The sequence below is a fragment of the Lampetra planeri genome, chromosome 64 (genome assembly GCF_965212315.1).
Source record: "Lampetra planeri chromosome 64, kcLamPlan1.2.h2, whole genome shotgun sequence".
In the NCBI taxonomy this organism is placed as follows: Eukaryota; Metazoa; Chordata; class Hyperoartia; order Petromyzontiformes; family Petromyzontidae; genus Lampetra; species Lampetra planeri.
This window is the reverse complement of record NC_136170.1, coordinates 3,530,529-3,554,013: the sequence shown is the minus strand read 5'-3', so window position 1 is coordinate 3,554,013 and position 23,485 is coordinate 3,530,529. Positions and strand designations below refer to the sequence as shown.

General features: G+C 54.9%; 1 protein-coding gene across 1 annotated transcript in view; it reads left to right on the top strand.

Moving 5' to 3' along the window:
• The first annotated feature begins 1,111 nt into the window (after nt 1-1,111).
• Nucleotides 1,112-23,485, top strand: part of TM7SF3 (transmembrane 7 superfamily member 3) — a 44,432-nt gene continuing 22,058 nt past the window's right edge. Inside the window, 11 exon segments of the mRNA XM_078619775.1 lie at nt 1,112-1,358; nt 6,473-6,630; nt 9,747-9,897; nt 11,359-11,479; nt 12,738-12,909; nt 16,219-16,396; nt 20,038-20,124; nt 20,828-20,947; nt 21,094-21,227; nt 21,229-21,247; nt 22,268-22,365. Of these exon segments, the coding sequence (XP_078475901.1) occupies nt 1,235-1,358; nt 6,473-6,630; nt 9,747-9,897; nt 11,359-11,479; nt 12,738-12,909; nt 16,219-16,396; nt 20,038-20,124; nt 20,828-20,947; nt 21,094-21,227; nt 21,229-21,247; nt 22,268-22,365 (1,362 nt within the window). The 5' untranslated portion in view covers nt 1,112-1,234.

Here is a 23,485-nt window from a genome sequence, read left to right as displayed (position 1 = left end):
AGAGACGCCATAGACTCACACAGAGACACATAGACTCACAGATACCCCATAGGCTCACACAGAGACCCATAGACGCACACAGAGACACCATAGACTCGCACAAAAACCCATCGACCCATACAGAGACCCGTTGACTCACACAAAGACCCAGAGACCCACATAGATACACACCGACTCACACAGAGACCGAAACACTGACTTGTGATTAAACTACCTTCTCAGCCTTGAACAAATACAAACACTCCATTGAATAAAAATTCGTTCTGCATTTAACTTGGCAAAATTTCAGCTCCGCGTTATATAAAAAGTGAACTGATTAATCACGGCCGATGATGAAGTCATCGTGAGTGATTGGAGCGCACGTGGCGTATTAACCACGTGGCTAATTAACCACGTGGCCCCTTTCGAGTGTTATTGTTGTTGTCACGTGACGCAGAGCTGCACGTGCGCTCGAGCAGAGGGCGGATGTACGTCATATCCGGAGTCGTTGCATGAGTTGCCATATAAGGGCATAGCCGCGACAGTGGCGGGAAGGGGGTGGGAAGGGGGGTTTGAGAGGTGGGGGTGGGCGAGAGATGTGAGGGAGGGGGCCGGAAAAGGTCGAGGGGGAAAGGCGGTGTGGGGGCGTGAGGGAGGGGCCGGAAACGGTCGAAGGGGGAATTAAATTTAGTTTTATTATATATTTATGATTATATAATATTATTATATATTATTATGATTATTATTTTTTGTTACTCTATATTATTATATTTATTAAATTGACCATTGGCCTACAAATAAAATTCAGCAAAATAATATAATGAGTGGTGGCGGCGGCGGGGGGGGGGTTCAGAATTGGCAATGTGCGTGTGAGGAGAGACCGGGGGGGCCGGAAAAGGGTGCGGGGGGAACCGATGGACTGGGGGGGGAGGGGCCGGAAGGGGGTTCGGGGGGAACCGATGGACTGGGGAGGGGGCCGGAAGGGGTACAGGGGGAACAGATGAATATTGGGGGGGGGCCGGAAGAGCTAGAGGGGGGGATAGTCTCGTGGGGCGAGCTGGTGGGGATGGGCGGGGCGTAGTGGTGGAGGGGGGTTCCTTATCTCGCATCAGCAGTTCCGCAATATAAGCACCGCGTGCTCTCATTGCCACATTTGGCGTCCGTCACGCGACGTCGCCTTCCTCCTCCGTTGCCGCCGCCTGCCGTGGCTGCTGCCGGGTTCGCCTCACGGCTGCTGCCGCTGTGCGCAGTGGCCATGTGGGGCTCGTTGCTGCTGCTGCTGCTGCAGCTGCTGCTTCTGCAGAGCCTCTCTGTCATCCCTCTCGCGGCCTCGGAGTTACAGAGGAGCCCTCCCGCAGCTGACGACGATGTCCGCGCAGGTTTGTTGTTGCTTGCTGCGCGCGTGGTGGTGGTTGATGTTGGTGGTGGTTGTTGTGGTGGTGGTGTTGGTGGTAGTTGTTGATGGTGGTGGTGGAGGCTCGTGAAGGACGCTGCTGCTGAGCAGTTGGGAGGCAGTCGCCCCTCCAACAGCGGAGGGCGGAGGCGCTATGCTGCTCACAACAACGTGCGGAGCGCCGGGTGGCTAAAGCGCAGCGAGTTGGCACAGTAGGGGGCACAAGAGGTGCATCGGGCAGTCGTCTCGGTCAGTCGACCCGTGGCACCTGCTGGGTCTGCCCCGTGGCACCTGCTGGGTCTGCCCCGTGGCACCTGCTGGGTCTGCCCCGTGGCACCTGCTGGGTCTGACCCGTGGCACCAGCTGGGTCTGACCCGTGGCACCTGCTGGGTCTGCCCCGTGGCACCTGCTGGGTCTGCCCCGTGGCACCTGCTGGGTCTGACCCGTGGCACCTGCTGGGTCTGCCCCGTGGCACCTGCTGGGTCTGCCCCGTGGCACCTGCTGGGTCTGCCCCGTGGCACCTGCTGGGTCTGCCCCGTGGCACCTGCTGGGTCTGCCCCGTGGCACCTGCTGGGTCTGCCCCGTGGCACCTGCTGGGTCTGCCCCGTGGCACCTGCTGGGTCTGCCCCGTGGCACCTGCTGGGTCTGCCCCGTGGCACCTGCTGGGTCTGACCCGTGGCACCTGCTGGGTCTGCCCCGTGGCACCTGCTGGGTCTGCCCCGTGGCACCTGCTGGGTCTGCCCCGTGGCACCTGCTGGGTCTGCCCCGTGGCACCTGCTGGGTCTGACCCGTGGCACCTGCTGGGTCTGACCCGTGGCACCAGCTGGGTCTGCCCCGTGGCACCTGCTGGGTCTGCCCCGTGGCACCTGCTGGATCTGACCCGTGGCACCCTGCTGGGTCTGACCCGTGGCACCCTGCTGGGTCTGACCCGTGGCACCCTGCTGGGTCTGACCCGTGGCACCCTGCTGGGTCTGACCCGTGGCACCCTGCTGGGTCTGACCCGTGGCACCCTGCTGGGTCTGCCCCGTGGCACCCTGCTGGGTCTGCCCCGTGGCACCCTGCTGGGTCTGACCCGTGGCACCTGCTGGGTCTGACCCGTGGCACCAGCTGGGTCTGCCCCGTGGCACCAGCTGGGTCTGCCCCGTGGCACCTGCTGGGTCTGCCCCGTGGCACCTGCTGGGTCTGACCCGTGGCACCCTGCTGGGTCTGACCCGTGGCACCCTGCTGGGTCTGACCCGTGGCACCCTGCTGGGTCTGACCCGTGGCACCCTGCTGGGTCTGACCCGTGGCACCCTGCTGGGTCTGACCCGTGGCACCCTGCTGGGTCTGACCCGTGGCACCCTGCTGGGTCTGACCCGTGGCACCCTGCTGGGTCTGACCCGTGGCACCCTGCTGGGTCTGACCCGTGGCACCCTGCTGGCTCTGCCCCGTGGCACCCTGCTGGCTCTGCCCCGTGGCACCTGCTGGCTCTGCCCCGTGACCTCCTGCCAGCGGGCGTTCGACACTTCACGTGGCCTCAAGGTGCACATTGCCTGGCACAAGCGTCGTGGTGACGTCACCGCCACTTAGTGGCGAATGGCGGTTGTGGTTGGAGTTGTGGGTGGTGGTTGTGGTGGTTGTGGTTGGAGTTGTGGTTGGAGTGGTGGTGGTTATGGTTGGAGTGGTGGTTGTGGTTGGAGTGGTGGTGGTTGTGGTAGGAGTGGTGGTGGTGTTCTCAATCGTCATCGGAATATTTATACTGCAGGAGGAATCCGATGAGTTATAAAGCTCTTCATTCACAGATGTTCAGTAAGAGGGGACATGGAGTAAGAACGTTACGACAACAATACACAATGCGCAGATTTGCAAAATGAAGATAAACAAGTCGCTTGAAAAAATGCACGAATAAAACTAACCTCTTGGTGTATCTTAGCAGGCAAAGCCCACTGAAGTATTCAACTTATTTTTTTCAGAAACCACCTGACCATCACAAATGGTAACCTCGACAAAGTTGTGGTTTATCGTCGTCGTGGTGTGGACATATACCTGGTCAGCCCAAGGCCGTAGCCATGGAGTCAACATTGGGGGGGACCAAATCTTCCAGGGGGTCTAGGGGTCCCCCCCCCCCCCCCCCCAGAAAAAAAATCTAAATTTGAAAACTCATTTCCTGCCATTTCCTGCCTAAAATATTAAAAAATGCACTAACACCTGGGATGGACTTTGTTTTTAGTTTTTACAATGTCTAATAGTGTATTGTATTACATTGCTCTGTTTTTTCTTTTTTACCTTTTTCTTGTTTCATTGTATATAATGGCAGAGATTGGGGATTAATAGAGTACAACCATAACCACAATCGTATTAACAGATCTATTTTATAGCAATATATTTGGGGGGGGGGGGGGGGGCATTTTGAGCATATATGCCTTGGGTCAACCCCTTATCAGTGCTTATTACAGACCAATTCAGACCTTATTGGTCACTCCGTGCCCCCTTATAAATCTCAACGTTCATCCTACAAAGTCCCATCACAAGGGACAAACACAAATAAATAATCTCAATAAATGTTCAAGTAATGAAACGGCTGTACGCCGGATGGACATGAAAATTCAGTTTCCCTGTACAAGAATATGGGGTAAACCGTATGGGTTGACAAATATGAAATGTATAGCGGCAAAATAATCTTAAATGATATCAATGTCATGTTTCTAAAATGAAGCTGCTGCTCCCTACTGTCTGAAGAGTTAACATTTGTCTAACAAATAGGCTTTCGCGACGAATTTAATAGTTTATCGACACTCATATTTACGCGATCCAACCCAAAAAACCTTGAGTTAACATATTTGTTAGTGGTGGTGCTACTGGTTTGCCTGATACGCACATTCTGCACCTCACCACCACCTGGTATAGAGCAACAGGAACGTAATACGAGGCTTTTTCGGTAAAGTCACATAGGTAAAAAAATAAAAAATAAATAAAATCACGAATAATTTTATTATGTTTTATTTTTATTATTTTATTACTTCCCTTCTACGTGTAACAGTGATCTACCTCAGTCGTGGCAGATCACTGTTACAATTCAGTGGGCTCACATGACATTGACTTCTCCAAGACAGAGGTTCTCTGCAAGCCATCTGGCTATCATGAGAGATTCGTTCATGAGGCGATCCACATATACAAACACAGAGACAATTTCAACCGAGAAGATGGATTCTGGCTTAGCAATCATTGGAAGGACGTAATAAACCATTTCGCATCTTAACTGATTGACTTTCAGACCGCGTTCCACTCACTGGCATGGTGCAGTGTGCAGAGTAATGTATGGTGTCGTAATTGTATAGTAAATATATAGCAGTGTGATACACATTAGGGTGGGTAGAATAATACATAGTGTTATATTAAAATGGATAAGGCAGCAACTGCAGCAGCAGCTGCAACTGCAGTAGCAGCAGCAACTGCAGCAGCAGCAGCAACTGCAGCAGCAGCAGCAACTGCAGCAGCAGCAGCAGCAACTGCAGCAGCAGCAGAAACTGCAGCAGCTGCAGCAGCAGCAACTGCAGCAGCAGCAGCAGCAACTGCAGCAGCAGCAGCAACAGCAGCAACTGCAGCAGCAGCAGCAGCAACTGCACCAGCAGCAACTGCAGCAGCAGCAGCAACTGCAGCAGCTGCAGCAGCAGCAGCAACTGCAGCAGCAGCAGCAGCAGCAACTGCAGCAGCAGCAGCAGCAGCAGCAACTGCAGCAGCAGCAGCAACTGCAGCAACTGCAGCAGCAGCAGCAACTGCAGCAGCAGCAGCAGCAACTGCAGCAGCAACTGCAGCAGCAGCAGCAACTGCAGCAGCAACTGCAGCAGCAGCAGCAACTGCAGCAGCAACTGCAGCTCCCTTTGATGCTGTTAATCCTGCATAATGCACATGCATATGTAGTACTAATCACATTCCTGCATTTACCATAAATATGCTAAATTCATATTGATATGCAAATTCATTTGTCAAGGCGCCCAGCTTATATATATGCTCCAAGCTCGTGTGCTGTTTCATTCAGACTCTGTCGCCTCGACGGACCTGGTTTTCACCTGATGACGGCTGCTTGCGTTGTGGCCGAAACGTCGTGAGAATAATTTTATTATGTTTTATTTTTATTATTTTATTACTTCCCTTCTACGTGACTTTACCGAAAGAACCAAGAAGATAAAATCACGACCTTTCGGAAGCAACACAAGCAACCGTCATCAGTAATTTTGCTGGAGCAGTCAACACCTGAAGAACAGTGTAGGACACATGTTTCAGATCATTCTTTTCGTGGATGGGCTGGAAACTAAATTTGTTCAATGTTTGTACAGGGGTGTCAGAAACTGCATTAGCAGGGTTTACCCCCAATGTATTATTATCAGAAAGGTCACCAGCTTCAGAAAAATGAAGATTAAAATTGTCAACTATTTTTTGGGGCTCTGAAAAATAGTCCCCTTTTAGGTTAAGTGCAACTGGAAGATTATCTGTAATTAGATGCCTTTTTTGTAAATACATTTTACTGTTTTCCAGAAGATCTTTGTGGGTCTCTGTGAATCTCCTGTGGGTCTTTATCGGTTTACAATATGGTGCCATAATTTGAGTTACATGGCCGCTATCACACTGCTGTGGCTTGTGTCTTTCATGCATCTGTGGGTCGACGTATCGCGATGTGTCTCTGAATCTCCGTGGGTCTCTGGGTTTACGATATGGTGCCATGATTGGGTTGTATGGCCACGATCCTACTGATGTGGCATGTCTTTATTGCATCTCTATGTATCTGTGTGTCTCCCTTTAGGTTTATTACATGGTCCATAGTGTGGATTGCATGGCCACAATGGCACTAGTGTGGCTGTCTTTAATGCATTTCTGTGGGTCGCCGTGTATCGCTATGGATTTCTATGCATCTATGTGGGTCTATGGGTTTACTACATGATGCATGGCCACAATATTTCATTTTCCAACCTGACCACTTGTATGTGCCGTGTGTACGTATGAGCTTCTTTCGCACCAAATCTCGGCAGAGCCGGCCTCTTTTGCCTCCTTGACACGGGCCCGACTTCCCCGAGTGAACAAAAAGAATTGGTGGTTGTTGTTTTTAAATGGCGTTGTCCCCAGACAAGAGGATGGAGCTGCGTCTGGGAGTGAACCGCGTGGAGCGGCTCTCCGCCAACGAGACGCTGCTGCTGTCCCTGGAGGCGCTGCCCAACTCTGCGAGCTTCGTCACCTTCCAGGCACACAAGCGGGACGGCGGCGTTACCGTCGCCTTCTCCAGGGTAAACGGAACGGCCGTGGGGTAAAAGGAACCGCCAACTTCGGGTTTGTTGGTATTCTCAAGTGGTTTTGCGGGTTTAAAACGAATTCTGAGAGGTTGCCTGACCCTGGAGTTTAATAGTTATTCTTGATCCCCTCTCCCCCATTCCCCCCTCACCCCACCTACCCCAGGTTTCCCTCCCCTGTGATCCCCCGCCGCCCTCCCCCTACATAGGGCTGGCTTGGTTTCCCGGTTTGCGTGCGAGCCGCGTGACATGGGCTGTGGTATCGGGGGGCTCTCATTCTGTAAACGACAACAACAAAAATAAAAAAAAACGCCCTCCGCTAAGGAGGAGCCTCTGCTCTTCCACAAGCAGAAACCGACGTCCTGGAAGCTGTGGGAGCAGACCCACACTTTGCCCTACCCACAACATGACTCTCATTCCCCTCTCGTGTAGCCTGTAACAGACTGTTGGGGCAAGTGCTTTCAGCGAGTCGCAATACCCAGTGAAGGCCGCAACGGCACACGAGGGGGTGGGTGGGCCAGCACCACGCTCGCCCGCTTTTGTCTCCCCAGTCACGATGATTTTACACGGCACACCGTACTAAGGTACTCATTTGAGGCCGAGTCGACCTAGGGGAGGCCCAGGTCCGGTTAAGGTAATCGTTGCCGGTGTTGGCCGCGAAAGCCGGAATTTGAACCTTGGGTCGCCAGACTCGAAGAGGCACGTGCTAACCGCGACACTACCGCTCCCCACACTGATGCGGCGCTTGTGCCAGGCCATGTGCACGTGAAGTGGTCGAACGCCCGCCAGCAGGAGGTCACGGGGCAAACCCAGGTGTCACGGGTCGACTGACTGAGATGACGGAGACGACTGGCTGATGCACCACCTGTGCCCCCTACTGTGCCAACTTGCTGTGCTTTAGCCACCCAGCGCTCCGCACGTTGTTGTGAGCGTTGCTCCTCCGCCCTCCGTTGTTGCTGGAGGGCGACTGCCTGCAACTGCCCAGTAGCGTCTTTCACGAGCCTCCTCCACAAAAGTCGATCTTGACACCGCTGGTATCAGTCATGGGCAAGTCCACTCGGCTCCACATACTCTTGTACCACATCACTCCATCTCTTCTCTAGGCCGGATGGCCCCCTCTATCTGGCCGAACAAAAGCCAAAATCTTGACTTAAAGCTTTCGTGACTGCAGGAATTCATATTCTTGGCTATTTTGGTAAAGGTTCAAAGAAAAGAAAAAAAAAACTAGAGCCTCTTTTTTATTTTCTTCCTGATGACGAACGCTTGTGTTGCAATCGAAACGTCGTAGTTTTTTATTTTGTTGTTGTTGTTTTCTTGAAACCTATCTATGTGACTTTACCGAAAGACCCAAGAATACGAACAAAAGCTGTTTAGGCATGCAGTGGCTGGGCATGCGGGCTACATGACCCAGCCAACGCGGCCTTGGCCTGCCGGAGGAGCTCACCGATGGGACTTTGCCCAGATCTTTCAAGGATTTGTGAGCTCCTCACACAATCCAACCTGGTTAAACCCAGGATGGATCGTAGGCAGGCCAGCCTAAATGTTTCCAACCGGCGAAGATGCTCCATTAGGGGGGTCCACGTTTCGCAAGCGTAGAGAAGGGAGGGGAATGACCGTGGCCGAGAAGACCTGAAGCTTCCACACAGCATGACGCAGCCGATGAAAAGATAATGCTGCTCGACTTATTTGGAGTGAGACCTCCGCTGTTAAACTGAAGCAGTTCATTAGCATACTGCCCAGGTATGGGGAAACTTTCCACTCTCTCCACAACTGCCCCATCACCAATTGGGAGTTGTGGGGTTGGAGTGCCTGATGGTACAAAATACCCAGGCAGGTGCTTAGTGGTTGGTGGGGCTGATGGTAAGGCTAACCCTATAACCCTCTTAGTGGCAAGCTCCAGGTTCAGCAGCAGCGCCTCCAACTCCTCCTCTGAATGAGCAGCAATTACTCGATCATTGGCATACATAACATCGTTGACCAATAGGGTGCCATCCCTTGACCGCACCGGGCATCGATCAGCCTCCCATAATATCTGTACCAGATGGAAATTCCTCCAGTACAGCCATTGAAAGGCTTCACGAACTACGTGTTCGAAATAGATGTTAAATAATGTTGGAGCCAGATGACATTCCTGTCGCACCCCAGGGTGAACCGGGAATGGCTCCGATTCCAGGCCACATAGTTTTACCCAGGCCTGCTCACCATCATGAAGGTCCTTAATGATCGTGAGCAGAGTCAGGGACTCCGAAAGCACGAAAAACAACCCAGAGTCCAGGCCTACTGATGGTATCATTGTCCTTGACCAGGTCAATAAATTAGATGTAGGTCTTGTTGGAATTCCCTACACCTCTGCTGTAGCAGACGGACAGAAAATATGGCATCTGTGCAGGACCGCCCGTTCCTGAAACCGCATTGAGGTTCTACAAGCATCTCCTCAGCATGCCTAGCAAGGTGATTGTTGAATGTCCTTGCAAGGATTATTTCTCGGCACACTGATGAGTGAGATGCCCCTGTAGTTGTTACAGTCTGTGCGGTCCCCCTTGTTAAAGAGGGGGACCACCAGGGCATCCTTCCAATCATGTAGATCCCATCCAGTGGTCCAGACTGTTGTTATGGTGTCATGTAGGGCAGTCTGTGAACAAACGCCACCCTCCCTCAGCATTTCGCTTGGGAGATCTCTGCCCGGTGCCTTTCTTGGTGGTCTCAAGACTCTGGATCGCCTTCAGTACTTCCTCAGCCAGCCACTCACAGGGTGTGACTTCTTCTTCCAATATTTGAGGCACCGCAGCCTCAGCAGGGTCATTCCCACTTTGTCCCATGATGGGATTTCCCCTCCCCCAGAACCTCACAGAAATGCTCAGCAAATCTGCAAACCTGGGGGTCGGAGATTGTGTGTGTTTTAATGCAGTAATTTGATTCTTTGCATAAGGTATATATTTGGCGTTTGAACGTCTTAACACCTCTCCTGTTTAATTGCCAGGAAAGGGTAAAAAGCTATTAATGTTTTTTTCATACTTTGATACTGGCAAAAAAAGGTCCCATTTTGTGTACCTGCTGATCGGGATGTAAGATTTTCGGTGTGCGCGTGTGGAATAATAATGTGTGTGTGTCAGGCCCTCAGGAGAGGAAACTCGTACACTGGCACGGACGCAGGGCTGCTGTTTTCACTTCATCCCCGGGACAGCCGACTGCTGTGGTACATGTACACGGGGGCCCAAGCCAACGCCACAGCCAGCCTTCTGGCGCTGGCCTATTCAGCCAGTGGTGAGGATCACGCGCACACACACACACACGGCGTGTGTGGCTAAGCACTGCGCGTGTGTGTATGTCGTGTGTGTATGTCGTGTGTGTGTCGTGTGTGTATGTCGTGGGGAGTGGTGGTGCAGCGGTTGGCGCGCCGCGCTACGAACCCGGCGACCCGAGTTCGATTCTCGCTCGCGGCCACCAACGCCAGTGACGATTATCTGAACCGGCCCTGGGCCTCCTCTAGGTTGACTCGGCCTCAAATGAGTACCTGGTGCGTTGTGTAAACATCGCCACGCGGGAGACAACGGCGGGTGTGGTGCTGGCCACCTGCCCCCTCGTGTGCCGTGCCGGCCTTCGTAGGTAGCTACTCGCTAGCGGCACTTGCCCCAACAGTCTGTTAAGGCTACACGGGGGATGTTTGTCTTTTGTCTTTGTATGTTGAACTTTCTTCGCACGGTACGTAGCCGACCGTGCTCATCGGAGGTGCTAGGGAAGGACCACAAACTAAACACACAAATCGGCTTACCCTTGCATGTTAAGATTTGAAAAAAAAAAGTTTAAATGCTTCTGTTTCAATAGTGTGTGTGTGTGTTTATTTTAATTGTGTTTTTTTTTAAATGTGTTTTTTTTTGTTTTTGTGGTCCGTGTTTATAATAGTAGGTTAAATCGCAGTTCGTCTGTGTTTCGCCAGTGGCTCCCGCGGTGCCCTACTCAACTGCTCTGCTCTACACTGCACACTGCTATACTACACAATACCTTACTACACTACACTTCTGGCTGGCCATCGAACAAACAGTCACCACATCGCGCGGCGCTTTCAGATCGCGCTGCTTTTGCGGCCGTCTGCAACGCTCCTGCCTTCCCATATTAGGAAGCCCCCTGGATCTGTGCACGGCGATGGTGATTGCGCTGAGAGACAGAGCGGCACATGGATTAGAGAACACACACAGGGTAGAGACATCACCATCGCCACCGCATTGCTCTTCATCCAGCAGTAGATGGAACAACGGCGGTGGTTACCGCACCGCACGCCTACAGATGCGCTGCTTTTGCGGCCGTCTGGAATGCTCTTCCCTTCCGGTAATATTCGGAAGCCGCTGCGAGCCGTGCTGCTGCACAAAGAAATCGTCGTTTCGATTGACAAACTCGTTTCTTTACATTCTTGACAGCGGCTTGTTGTTCGTGTCCGCCAGCCGCCCCCACGGTGGCAGCTTTAGCAGATTCATTTTGAGGTTGACGTGAACTCGGGAGGAGGGGCCGTGTCGGCGTTTTGAATATATTGGCAGCTGATGGGATTGGCAATGGAACTCTGGGGCAGTTGTTGATTGGTAGGCATGGCGTGTAGTAGTAGTAGTGGTCGTATTGATAGTAAGAGTCCACATCCGGTTACGACTTGATACATCCGATCCACGTTTTTCAGCTCTCTCCGCTCTCTCCGCTCCACTCGTTCCTGTCCGCTCCCCTCCACTCCTCGAGCAGACCCTGTGCCGGGCGGCTGTAACCTGGAGTACGACATGGAGGTGGACCCCAACCTCCGTCTGAGCTACAACCTCTACGAGACGGTGCTGGAATTTGCTCCGGCCAACCTCGGTTACCCACGGTCGGTCATCCCTTCTGCCCACCCAACTACACCATTTACATACTTTACACAATAATCATATACTATACACTATACCATTTACATACTTTACACAATAATTATATACTATACACTATACCATTTACATACTTTACACAATAATCATATACTATACACTACACCATTACATACTTTACACAATAATTATATACTATACACTACACCATTACATACTTTACACAATAATCATATACTATACACTATACCATTTACATACTTTACACAATAATCATATACTATACACTATACCATTTACATACTTTACACAATAATCATATACTATACACTACACCATTACATACTTTACACAATAATCATATACTATACACTATACCATTTACATACTTTACACAATAATCATATACTATACACTATACCATTTACATACTTTACACAATAATCATATACTATACACTATACCATTTACATACTTTACACAATAATCATATACTATACACTACACCATTACATACTTTACACAATAATCATATACTATACACTATACCATTTACATACTTTACACAATAATTATATACTATACACTATACCATTTACATACTTTACACAATAATCATATACTATACACTACACCATTACATACTTTACACAATAATCATATACTATACACTACACCATTTACATACTTTACACAATAATCATATACTATACACTATACCATTTACATACTTTACACAATAATCATATACTATACACTATACCATTTACATACTTTACACAATAATCATATACTATACACTACACCATTACATACTTTACACAATAATCATATACTATACACTATACCATTTACATACTGTACACAATAATCATATACTATACACTACACCATTACATACTTTACACAATAATCATATACTATACACTATACCATTTACATACTTTACACAATAATCATATACTATACACCACACCATTTACATGCTTTACACAATAATCATATACTATACACTACACCATTTACATGCTTTACACAATAATCATATACTATACACTACACCATTACATACTTTACACAATAATCGTATACTATACACTACACCATTTACATACTTTACACAATAATCGTATACTATACACTATACCATTTATACTGGTAGGAATCTCCGGGTACTCTAGGTTACAGCCGCTGCGTGTGTGTACGTGTGTGTGCGTAGTAATAGCCTGCCGGCGTGCGCCTGCTTCTCTCCCTCGTCCGCAGGGGTTCTGCGCCACCAGCCTGCGACCAGGACAAGGGCCCCGAGTCTCGCTGGCGCCTGCAGTACGACGTCTACCAGACCTTCCTCGACGAGGGCGACCTGGGGGCGGACTCTCTCCTGAGCGCCCTGCGCCGCTTGTCCACCGCCGGCGGCTGCGAGGCGTACGGCTCCAAGGTACGTACGGAAAGTCCGTGTGTGTGTGTGTGTGTGCGCGTGTGTGTGTGTGTGTAAGGGGGGAGCGGTGGGGTAGCAGTTGGCGCGCTGCGCTACGAACCTGACCACCCGAGTTCGATTCCCGCTCACGGCCAACATCGGTGACGATTAGCTGAACCGGTCCTGGGCCTCCCCTAGGTCGACTCGGCCTCCAAAGAGCACCTGGTGAGGTGTGTAGTTAACATCGCCACTGGGGAGAAAGACGGCTGGGCATGGTGCTGGCCACCCACCCCACCTCGTGTGCTGTTCTGGCCTTCATAGGTGTTGATCGCGAACAGCACTTGCCCCAACAGTGTTTTTAAAGGCTATATGGGGGATCTTTGTCTTTGTGTTGTACGAGCCTGACGGATTGTATCGGTGCGTGTACGAATAAATATGCGTGCGTTCGTACAGGTGCTGCTACTTGCTATCGGCACTTGCCCCAACAGTCTTAAGGCTACACGGGGAGATTTGTGTATTTTGTAATGTGCCGCTAGTAGTAGTAGTCGTATATGCAAACCTGTCGAGCCATGCGGTTTACCCGTATTCTTGTGCAGGGAAATGAGTTTTCGGGTCCATACGGCGTACAGCAGGTTTCAATACGGGCAACGACGAAGAATTGTGTTTGTGTTTGTCCCTTGTGATGGCACTTTGTAGGATGAACGTTGATATTTATAATATTGTCCATAAATAGAGGGTTTGTTGTGGGTTGGAGATCGCGTAAATATGCATTGGTTTGTCGTCAAACCCGCTACCGCCACCATCCAACATGCAGCCGATTATAAGAAAGGTTTGTCACATAAACAAAATGTGACGATTTAGTTACTAGTTGAGCACTTACCAAGGGGGGTGTGTGTGTAGTGGGGAGCGGTCGTGCAGCGTTGAGCGCTACGCTGCGCTATGAACTGATCGACCCGAGTTCGATTCCCGGTCCTGGACAACACCAGGTGGCGATTTTATCCGAACCGGTCATGGGCCTCCCCTAGGTCGACTCAGCCTCCCAAATGAGTACCTGGTGCAGTGTGCAGTAACCATCGCCACTGGGGAGACAAAGGCGGCCAGGCGTGGTGCTGCCCACCCACCCCCTCGTGCAGTGCCGGCCTTCGTAGGTGCTGCCGATCTCAGAACGCACGCGAGAGGCCTAGTGGTAGTGGTAGTATTGGCGCCGCTGTGTTTTTTTTTTTTGAAGACGTGCACTCGCACACCGCAGGGGACGTTAGCGGAACTACCGCCGCCAGTCTGCGATAGCCGGCGCCAAAAACTGTGCCACGCGAACGGCACCACTCGGCACCGCACGCAAGGCCTTGCGGGAGGATTGATACCGATTTATAAAAGTTGATTTATTTTGAGCTTTTCCCTTGCGGTTTCGTTCCGATGACGTGTGTGTGTGCGTCATCGGAACAGGAAAGGGTTAACATCCTTCTGTATCATTGCTGCAAGAGGGTATGGGTGTAAAGCCTTTATTTATTTTTTTTCAATTGAATGGCTGATGGATATCCCCTACTCCTCCAGCCTTGACTGGGGACTATTTTCGACCTTTTTCCTCTTTGGGGGAGTGTGAGTCGTCAATCTCTAGAACTCTAGATCTCCTGGACTCCTCGACCCCCCCCCCCCCTCCCCCACCGTCTCTATCTGTCTCAGTCTCGATCTCTGGATCACTCGGTGTCTCGGTGTCTCTCTCCTTCGATCTCGCGCAAGCCGGTCGCGTCTGCCGAGTTGTCCCTCGTTACTTTCCACCACCCTGCCGTGCCCATGCCGGGTCCTTGGGAGCTCCGCTCTCTTGGTGCCGCCCCAGCCGGCCGGAGGGCCTTGAAGATGCCGCCGCCGCCGCCTCGTGTTTGCGCCTCTTCCTCGGGGCGCCGTGGTGATTCGCCGAGGCAGCAGGTCTATTCGTGGTGATGAATGGCTTCCCTTTGTGGTGGTCCGTCCCAGTTGCCGTGTTGCGGCAAGCACTTTGCGTGCCGTTTGTAAAACCCCTGCGAGCACAACGCGGACGAAGATCCCCCATGTAGCCTTAACAGACTGTTGGGGCAAGCGCTGTTAGCGAGCACCTACACACACACACATACAAAGACAAAGATCCCCTGTGTAGCCTTAACAGACTGTTGGGGCAAGTGCTGTTAGCGAGCACCTAACGAAGGCCGGAGTTGCACACGAGGGGGGTGGGTGGCCAGCCACAGGCCCGGCCGCCTTTGTCTCCCCAGTGGCCATGTTTTTACGCACTGCACCAGGTACTCATTTGAGGCTGAGTCGACCTAGGGGAGGCCTACAAGGATCGGTTCCGATAATCGTCACGTGATGTTGGCCGTGAGCGGGAATCGAACTCTGCGTCGCCAGGTTCGTAGCGTGGCGTGCTCACCGCTACAGCTCCGCTCCCCCTTGCACACGCGGACGGACACGCGTCTGATTGTTTGTGTGAAGAAGCCCATTGAAGTGGTTTTTATATTTGAAGCAACTGGAATACAATTTGCCCCTCATTCGCCACCCCCCCCCCCCCCCCCAAGGGAACGCGTACAAGTTTTATTTTGATGTGTGTGTGTGTGTGGCACTGGTTGGCACCCTGTACGATATAATTATATGTATATATATTATTTTATTTAAAACCCAGCATGTGACATTCGTCGATTTATTTATATTATTCCGCGGGTGGCATGGCGTGGCAGAGTTTAATCACGCTTGACGCCCCCCCCCCCCCCCGGGGATCTGCGGCGCTTTCAGAATCGCTGCTCCTGGCGGCCGTCTGGAATGCTCTTCCCTTCTGATATTAGCAAGCCACTGGGAACGGTGCACTTCCAAATCATCATCATCATCGAGATCGGCAAACTCAAATAATCATGACGGCTTTTTGTGTTTAGTTGTCCCTTTCACCGCGCCTTCCGATTTTGCACGGTTGGCTACGTACTGTGCGAAAGAAGTTCCACACACATACAACTCTGAGTCTCCCCTTACCCCCCCCCCCCCCCCCCCGTACGTATTGGCAGCGGTGTAGCCGTCAAATTCTCAATGCCGCCGCCCCCCCCCCCCCCCCCCCCCCAATCTTCCACTGTGTGTTTGTTTTGACCCAGAGCGTCACCTTTGTAAAAGGATCTTCCCCAGAAGCGGTTTTGTTAATGTCCACTTCTCTCTGTGGGCTGTTCTCCCAAGATGGAAGTTTTGTTTTTATTTCTTCCCCCCCCCCCAAACCCCACCTCAACCTCCCAAGAGGAGGTTCCGAAATCGCTTCCACGATCTGTTCCCCGTTCCCCCCCCCTTCCCCCCCCCCCCCCCCCCCCCCCCCCCCCCCCCCCCCAGATGCGGACGTTGAGCTCGTCGGAGAAGCCGCGCCTGATGCAGACGTCGTACCCGGGCCAGGGCGTGGTGTACTGCGTGGTGGTGCGCGACCCCCGGCGCAACACCAGCGCCGCCTACGTGCCCGCCGCCACCTACGCCTGCAGCTTCGCGGCGCGCAGCGACGGCTGCTACCACCTCGGTGCGTCTCCATGGCCGTCGCCGTGGCCTTTGCCGTTATTCCCGTAGTTGTCGTCGTCATCGTCGTGGTCGTCCTCATGAACCACCATCGGCGCTGTCGCCGCTCGCCGCCGTTGCCGGAGTCTCTCGCTCCCCGCGTGCGGCCCCCGGCTGGCCTGGCCTCGGTGTGTTTACGGTGAACTTCTTCGGCACCGTACGTTGCCAGGCCGTGCTCAACTCCACTAAGCTCGACTCTTTTTAAATCCTTTATATTAAGTTCGCTTGCTTGCTTGCGCGCTTATGACCGTGCAAATCTTTCGGTCGTTTTTTAACCCACTTCCCCGTGATCCAATCGAGCTGACATTTTGCACACAGACTCGTTGTGCGTGACAATTAATTTTCGTGAAATTTTTTTTCCAAAATTTTACACTTTTTAGGAAAAAAAAAATATTTAATTACCAATTGCTTAATGGTGACAGGCAATCATCTGACCCATAGGTGGCAGCCATCTCAAACCAGAGGACGAGAGGACTCTAGCCCGCCACGCATATAAAGGATTTATAGTGAAAAACTTTGTTTTTACGGGTAAATGTTTTCATGTTACATTTGGCAGCTGCCAAATTAATCATTTGGTGTAGGCGCTACTTTGTGTCGACTTCTTTTCCCTTTCGTACGGATTCATAGCAGCAGGATAAAGACGGAGTTATCCACTCGATTGTCTGATCGGACGCAGGGTGGGGATCTCGTCCGTTTTGAAGGCGGCGGCAGCGGCTGGTTTACGACGCGGCGGTCGATTTTTGGTTTGGAATTCGTGGCCATGCCGATAGCTCGGCCACCGAATCATCTTTGTGCCGCTTCTGGAGTCGGGTGGTCTCATCGGCCGCATGGCCCGGTCCCGATTCCGTTGGTGGGCCACCATCGGCGGCGTGTTTGTTGGTTCGAGTGCCATCCAGCCCCTCTCTCGAGTGCCATCCAGCCCCTCCCTCGAGTGCCATCCAGCCCCTCCCTCGAGTGCCATCCAGCCCCTCCCTCGAGTGCCATCCAGCCCCTCCCTCGAGTGCCATCCAGCCCCTCCCTCGCGCGCCATCCAGCCCCCTCCCTCGAGTGCCATCCAGCCCCTCCCTCGAGTGCCATCCAGCCCCTCCCTCGAGTGCCATCCAGCCCCTCCCTCGAGTGCCATCCAGCCCCTCCCTCGCTGGCCATCCAGCCCCTCCCTCGAGTGCCATCCAGCCCCTCCCTCGAGTGCCATCCAGCCCCTCCCTCGCGCGCCATCCAGCCCCTCCCTCGAGTGCCATCCAGCCCCTCCCTCGAGTGCCATCCAGCCCCTCCCTCGAGTGCCATCCAGCCCCTCCCTCGCGCGCCATCCAGCCCCTCCCTCGAGTGCCATCCAGCCCCTCCCTCGTGTGCCATCCAGTCCCTCCCTCGAGTGCCATCCAGTCCCTCCCTCGAGTGCCATCCAGCCCCTCCCTCGAGTGCCATCCAGCCCCTCCCTCGAGTGCCATCCAGTCCCTCCCTCGAGTGCCATCCAGCCCCTCCCTCGTGTGCCATCCAGCCCCTCCCTCGTGTGCCATCCAGCCCCTCCCTCGTGTGCCATCCAGTCCCTCCCCTCGTGTGCCATCCAGCCCCTCCCTCGTGTGCCATCCAGCCCCTCCCCTCGTGTGCCATCCAGTCCCTCCCTCGAGTGCCATCCAGCCCCTCCCTCGAGTGCCATCCAGCCCCTCCCTCGTGTGCCATCCAGTCCCTCCCTCGTGTGCCATCCAGCCCCTCCCTCGTGTGCCATCCAGCCCCTCCCTCGAGTGCCATCCAGCCCCTCCCTCGAGTGCCATCCAGCCCCTCCCTCGAGTGCCATCCAGCCCCTCCCTCGCGCGCCATCCAGCCCCTCCCTCGTGTGCCATCCAGTCCCTCCCTCGAGTGCCATCCAGCCCCTCCCTCGAGTGCCATCCAGCCCCTCCCTCGTGTGCCATCCAGCCCCTCCCTCGCGCGCCATCCAGCCCCTCCCTCGTGTGCCATCCAGCCCCTCCCTCGTGTGCCATCCAGCCCCTCCCTCGTGTGCCATCCAGCCCCTCCCTCGTGTGCCATCCAGCCCCTCCCTCGTGTGCCATCCAGTCCCTCCCTCGAGTGCCATCCAGCCCCTCCCTCGCGCGCCATCCAGCCCCTCCCTCGTGTGCCATCCAGTCCCTCCCTCGAGTGCCATCCAGTCCCTCCCTCGTGTGCCATCCAGTCCCTCCCTCGAGTGCCATCCAGCCCCTCCCTCGTGTGCCATCCAGTCCCTCCCTCGAGTGCCATCCAGTCCCTCCCTCGAGTGCCATCCAGTCCCTCCCTCGAGTGCCATCCAGCCCCTCCCTCGTGTGCCATCCAGTCCCTCCCTCGAGTGCCATCCAGTCCCTCCCTCGAGTGCCATCCAGCCCCTCCATCCCTCGTGTGCCATCCAGCCCCTCCCTCGTGTGCCATCCAGCCCCTCCCTCGAGTGCCATCCAGCCCCTCCCTCGAGTGCCATCCAGCCCCTCCCTCGTGTGCCATCCAGCCCCTCCCTCGAGTGCCATCCAGCCCCACCCTCGAGTGCCATCCAGCCCCTCCCTCGAGTGCCATCCAGCCCCTCCCTCGAGTGCCATCCAGCCCCTCCCTCGAGTGCCATCCAGCCCCTCCCTCGAGTGCCATCCAGCCCCTCCCTCGTGTGCCATCCAGCCCCTCCCTCGTGTGCCATCCAGCCCCTCCCTCGAGTGCCATCCAGCCCCTCCCTCGTGTGCCATCCAGCCCCTCCCTCGTGTGCCATCCAGCCCCTCCCTCGAGTGCCATCCAGCCCCTCCCTCGTGTGCCATCCAGCCCCTCCCTCGTGTGCCATCCAGCCCCTCCCTCGCTGGCCACCCAGCCCCTCCCCTCGCTGGCCACCCAGCCCCTCCCTCGTGTGCCATCCAGCCCCTCCCTCGAGTGCCATCCAGCCCCTCCCTCGCGTGCCACCCAGCCCCTCCCTCGTGTGCCATCCAGCCCCTCCCTCGAGTGCCATCCAGCCCCTCCCTCGCTGGCCACCCAGCCCCTCACTCGTGTGCCACAGCGTCGGCCTTCGGAGGTGCTGATGTGGGGGAGCGGTCGCGGTAGTAGCGCTACGAACCCGGCGACCTCTGAGGTTCAATTTGCCGGCTCGCGGTCGATACCGGTGATTATCTGAGCTGATCGGTGTGTAAAAACATCGCCAATGGGGGAGACAAAGGTGGTCGGGCGTGGTGGTGCTGGCCACACAACCCCCTCGTGTACCGTTCCGGCCTTCATAGTTGCTCGCTAACAGCACTTGCCCCAACAGTCTGTTAAGGCTACACGGGGGATCTTTGACTATTTATAACGGTGAGTGGTAGCGCAGCTACAAACCCCGGCTACGATGCGAGTTCGAATCCCGCTCACGGGCCACCAACACCACCAGTGACAGTTTATCCGAAACGGTCCTGGGCCTTCCCTAGGTCGACTCGGCCTTAAACGACTGCCTGTTGGCTGTGTGTAGTAAACCATCGCCACTGGGGGAGACAAAGGCGGTCGGGCGTGGTGGTGCTGGCCACCCAAACCCCTCGTGTGCCGTACCGGCCTTCATAGCTGCTGCTACCCGCTAAACAGCACTTTCCCCAACAGTCTGTTGAAGGCTACACGGGGGACCTTTGTCTCTGTGTGTTGCAGGCAAGACTTATTACAAGGTCCTCATGGTACTGGCCGGCCTCGTGGGACTCTTCATGTGCTTCTTCGGACATCGCTTCTTCAAAACGCGTAAGTCCCCTTCCTCCACGTCGGGCCAGGCTCTCTGGCTCAGGTTGGTGGTGTCCTCGGGGTCGTGGGCCGACTGGCGATGGGTGGTGTACGTGTGGACCTACGTTGAACTTCTATCGCACCGTACGTAGCCAGCCGTGCTAATCGGCGGTGCGGGGGAGCAAGGAAGACGAGCTAAAGACAAACGGCAGTTCTACAGATGCGAGTTTAAACTTTAGATTTCAAGGTGCATCGCAGCTCCCAGTGGCTTTTTGATATCGGAAGGAAGTAGTGCGTTGCAGACGGCCCGCACAAGCGCATCCGAAAGCGCGCGATGTGGTGGCCACCATTTTTATTGGATGGCCAGCCAAAAGCCGCTGCCCGCTACGAGGATAACCGGAGTCCACGTCACGGTGGTTTAACGCTCCTTGCCGATGAGATCAGCAGCGAGGTGTCGCTCGGTTCATTTGTGGCCAAGCCAGGTTGTGTGCGTGGTGTTGAGTGCGGCGACGACCTCGCGACCAAGTCGTTCGGCAAGCGGCAGCCAACGCAGCTGGGCACGGAGTCGGAGCTCGCAGTGCCCCCCCCCCCCCCCCCCGTCACGAGGCCCCAGGATGGTGTCCACACGCTGCAGCTTGCTAAGGTTTTGTTTTTGCCAGACGTCCCGTAGAGTAGCGAGTTGCAATAATCGAGCTGTTTGTTGTTGCTGCTGCTGCTGCTGTAGAGGTGTTCGTGGACGGTTTCTTGGTGGGCTGCCTTGCGGTGTACGTGGTGGTGACGCGCGTCACCGTGCACACGGCCATCCACACAAGCATCCACACCACGGCAGAGCTCGGCGACGATGGTGAGGCGCGTGTGCGCGTGCGTGTGCGCGTGTGTGCACGCGTGTGTGTGTGCGCGTGTGTGTGTGCACGTGTGTGTGTGTGTGTGGCCGTGCACTGGCGTACGGTGATGGTGGGACGGCGCCGCTGGCTTGCCCCCCGTCCCCAGCGCGTGTGGCCATCGCGTGCTCTGCGGGAGTGGTGGGCGGGCTGCTGCTGCTGGCGCTGTGGTGGCGTCTGGGCTTGAGCACCGTGTGCATCCTCGCCAGCGGCACGCTGCTCGGGTTCCTGCTCACCTCCGCAGGCCTTCTTCTCCCCGCTCGGTGAGGGCACCGACACCACCACCAACCTCATCGTCCACCACACACCGACTCCACCACCAACCTCGTCCACCACGCACCGACTCCACCACCAACCTCGTCCACCACCGCACCGACTCCACCACCAACCTCGTCCACCACACACCGACTCCACCACCAACCTCATCGTCCACCACGCACCGACTCCACCACACACAGACTCCACCACCAACCTCGTCCACCACGCACCGACTCCACCACCAACCTCGTCCACCACACACCGACTCCACCACCAACCTCATCGTCCACCACGCACCGACTCCACCACACACAGACTCCACCACCAACCTCGTCCACCACGCACCGACTCCACCACCAACCTCGTCCACCACGCACCGACTCCACCACCAACCTCGTCCACCACGCACCGACTCCACCACCAACCTCGTCCACCACGCACCGACTCCACCACCAACCTCGTCCACCACGCACCGACTCCACCACCAACCTCGTCCACCACGCACCGACTCCACCACCAACCTCGTCCACCACGCACCGACTCCACCACCAACCTCGTCCACCACGCACCGACTCCACCACCAACCTCGTCCACCCACGCACCGACTCCACCACCAACCTCGTCCACCACGCACCGACTCCACCACCAACCTCGTCCACCCACGCACCGACTCCACCACCAACCTCGTCCACCACGCACCGACTTCCACCAGCAGTTTTTTGTGGTGGTGGAATAGGTGGTGGTGTCATCATGATGGTGCCAATGTTGGTTGCGGTGATGTGAGATCTGGTAATTGTGGTCGATGGTCGTTGTGATGATGGTGGTGGTTGTCATAAGGATATAGTGGTGGTGGTGGTAAAGCTAGATTTTGGTGGTGGTAGGGGGCTTACTCTGCTCCTAGAAGACTGGATCTTGCGACGGCCGTCTCGACTGAAGACCCCTTCCAAGAGAATGTGGGGAGGGGGGTAAACCATGGAGCGCTTCCACCCCCCCCCCCCTGACCCCCCCCCCCTCTCTCCTTGCAGGCGATCTCCGGCTCTTCCAAAGTGACGTCAACTTCTGGATGTGCTTCTCCTGCGGCACGCTCTTCGTGCCCATCATGCTGCTGCTGTGCCCCTTCGTGGTAGGAGAGCCACGCACTCACTCCCCCCTCGATCACAATCGGCGTGGTGGGGAGGGAGAGGGTGTGGGGAGGGAGGGAGAGAGCGTGGGGAGGGAGAGAGTGTGTGTGTGGGGAGAGCGTGTGTGTGTGTGTGTGTGTGGGGAGAGCGTGTGTGTGGGGGAGAGCGTGTGTGTGTGGGAGAGCGTGTGTGTGTGTGTGTGGGGAGAGCGTGTGTGTGTGTGTGTGTGTGTGGGGAGAGCGTGTGTGTGTGTGTGTGTGGGGAGAGCGTGTGTGTGTGTGTGTGTGGGGAGAGCGTGTGTGTGTGTGTGTGTGGGGAGAGCGTGTGTGTGTGTGGGGAGAGCGTGTGTGTGTGTGTGGGGGGAGCGTGTGTGTGTGTGTGTGTGTGTGGGGAGAGTGGTGTGTGTGGGGAGAGTGAGTGTGTGGGGTGAGTGAGTGTGTGTGTGTGTGGGGAGAGTGAGTGTGTGTGTGTGGGGAGAGCGTGTGTGTGTGTGGGGAGAGCGTGTGTGTGTGTGTGGGGAGAGCGTGTGTGTGTGTGGGGAGAGCGTGCGTGTGTGTGTGTGGGGAGAGCGTGCGTGTGTGTGTGTGGGGAGAGCGTGCGTGTGTGTGTGTGGGGAGAGCGTGCGTGTGTGTGTGGGGAGAGCGTGCGTGTGTGTGTGTGGGGAGAGCGTGTGTGTGTGTGTGTGTGTGTGTGGAGAGCGTGTGTGTGTGTGTGTGGAGAGCGTGTGTGTGTGTGTGTGGAGAGCGTGTGTGTGTGTGTGTGTGGAGAGCGTGCGTGTGTGTGTGTGTGTGTGGAGAGCGTGTGTGTGTGTGTGGAGAGCGTGTGTGTGTGTGTGTGGAGAGCGTGTGTGTGGGGAGAGCGTGTGTGTGTGTGTGTGTGTGGGAGAGCGTGTGTGTGTGTGTGTGTGTGTGTGTGTGTGTGTGTGTGTGTGGGGAGAGCGTGTGTGGGGAGAGCGTGTGTGTGTGTGTGTGTGTGGGGAGAGCGTGTGTGTGTGTGTGTGTGTGTGTGGGGAGAGCGTGTGTGTGTGTGTGTGTGTGTGTGTGTGGGGAGAGCGTGTGTGTGTGTGTGTGGGGAGAGCGTGTGTGTGTGTGGGGAGAGCGTGTGTGTGTGTGGGGAGAGCGT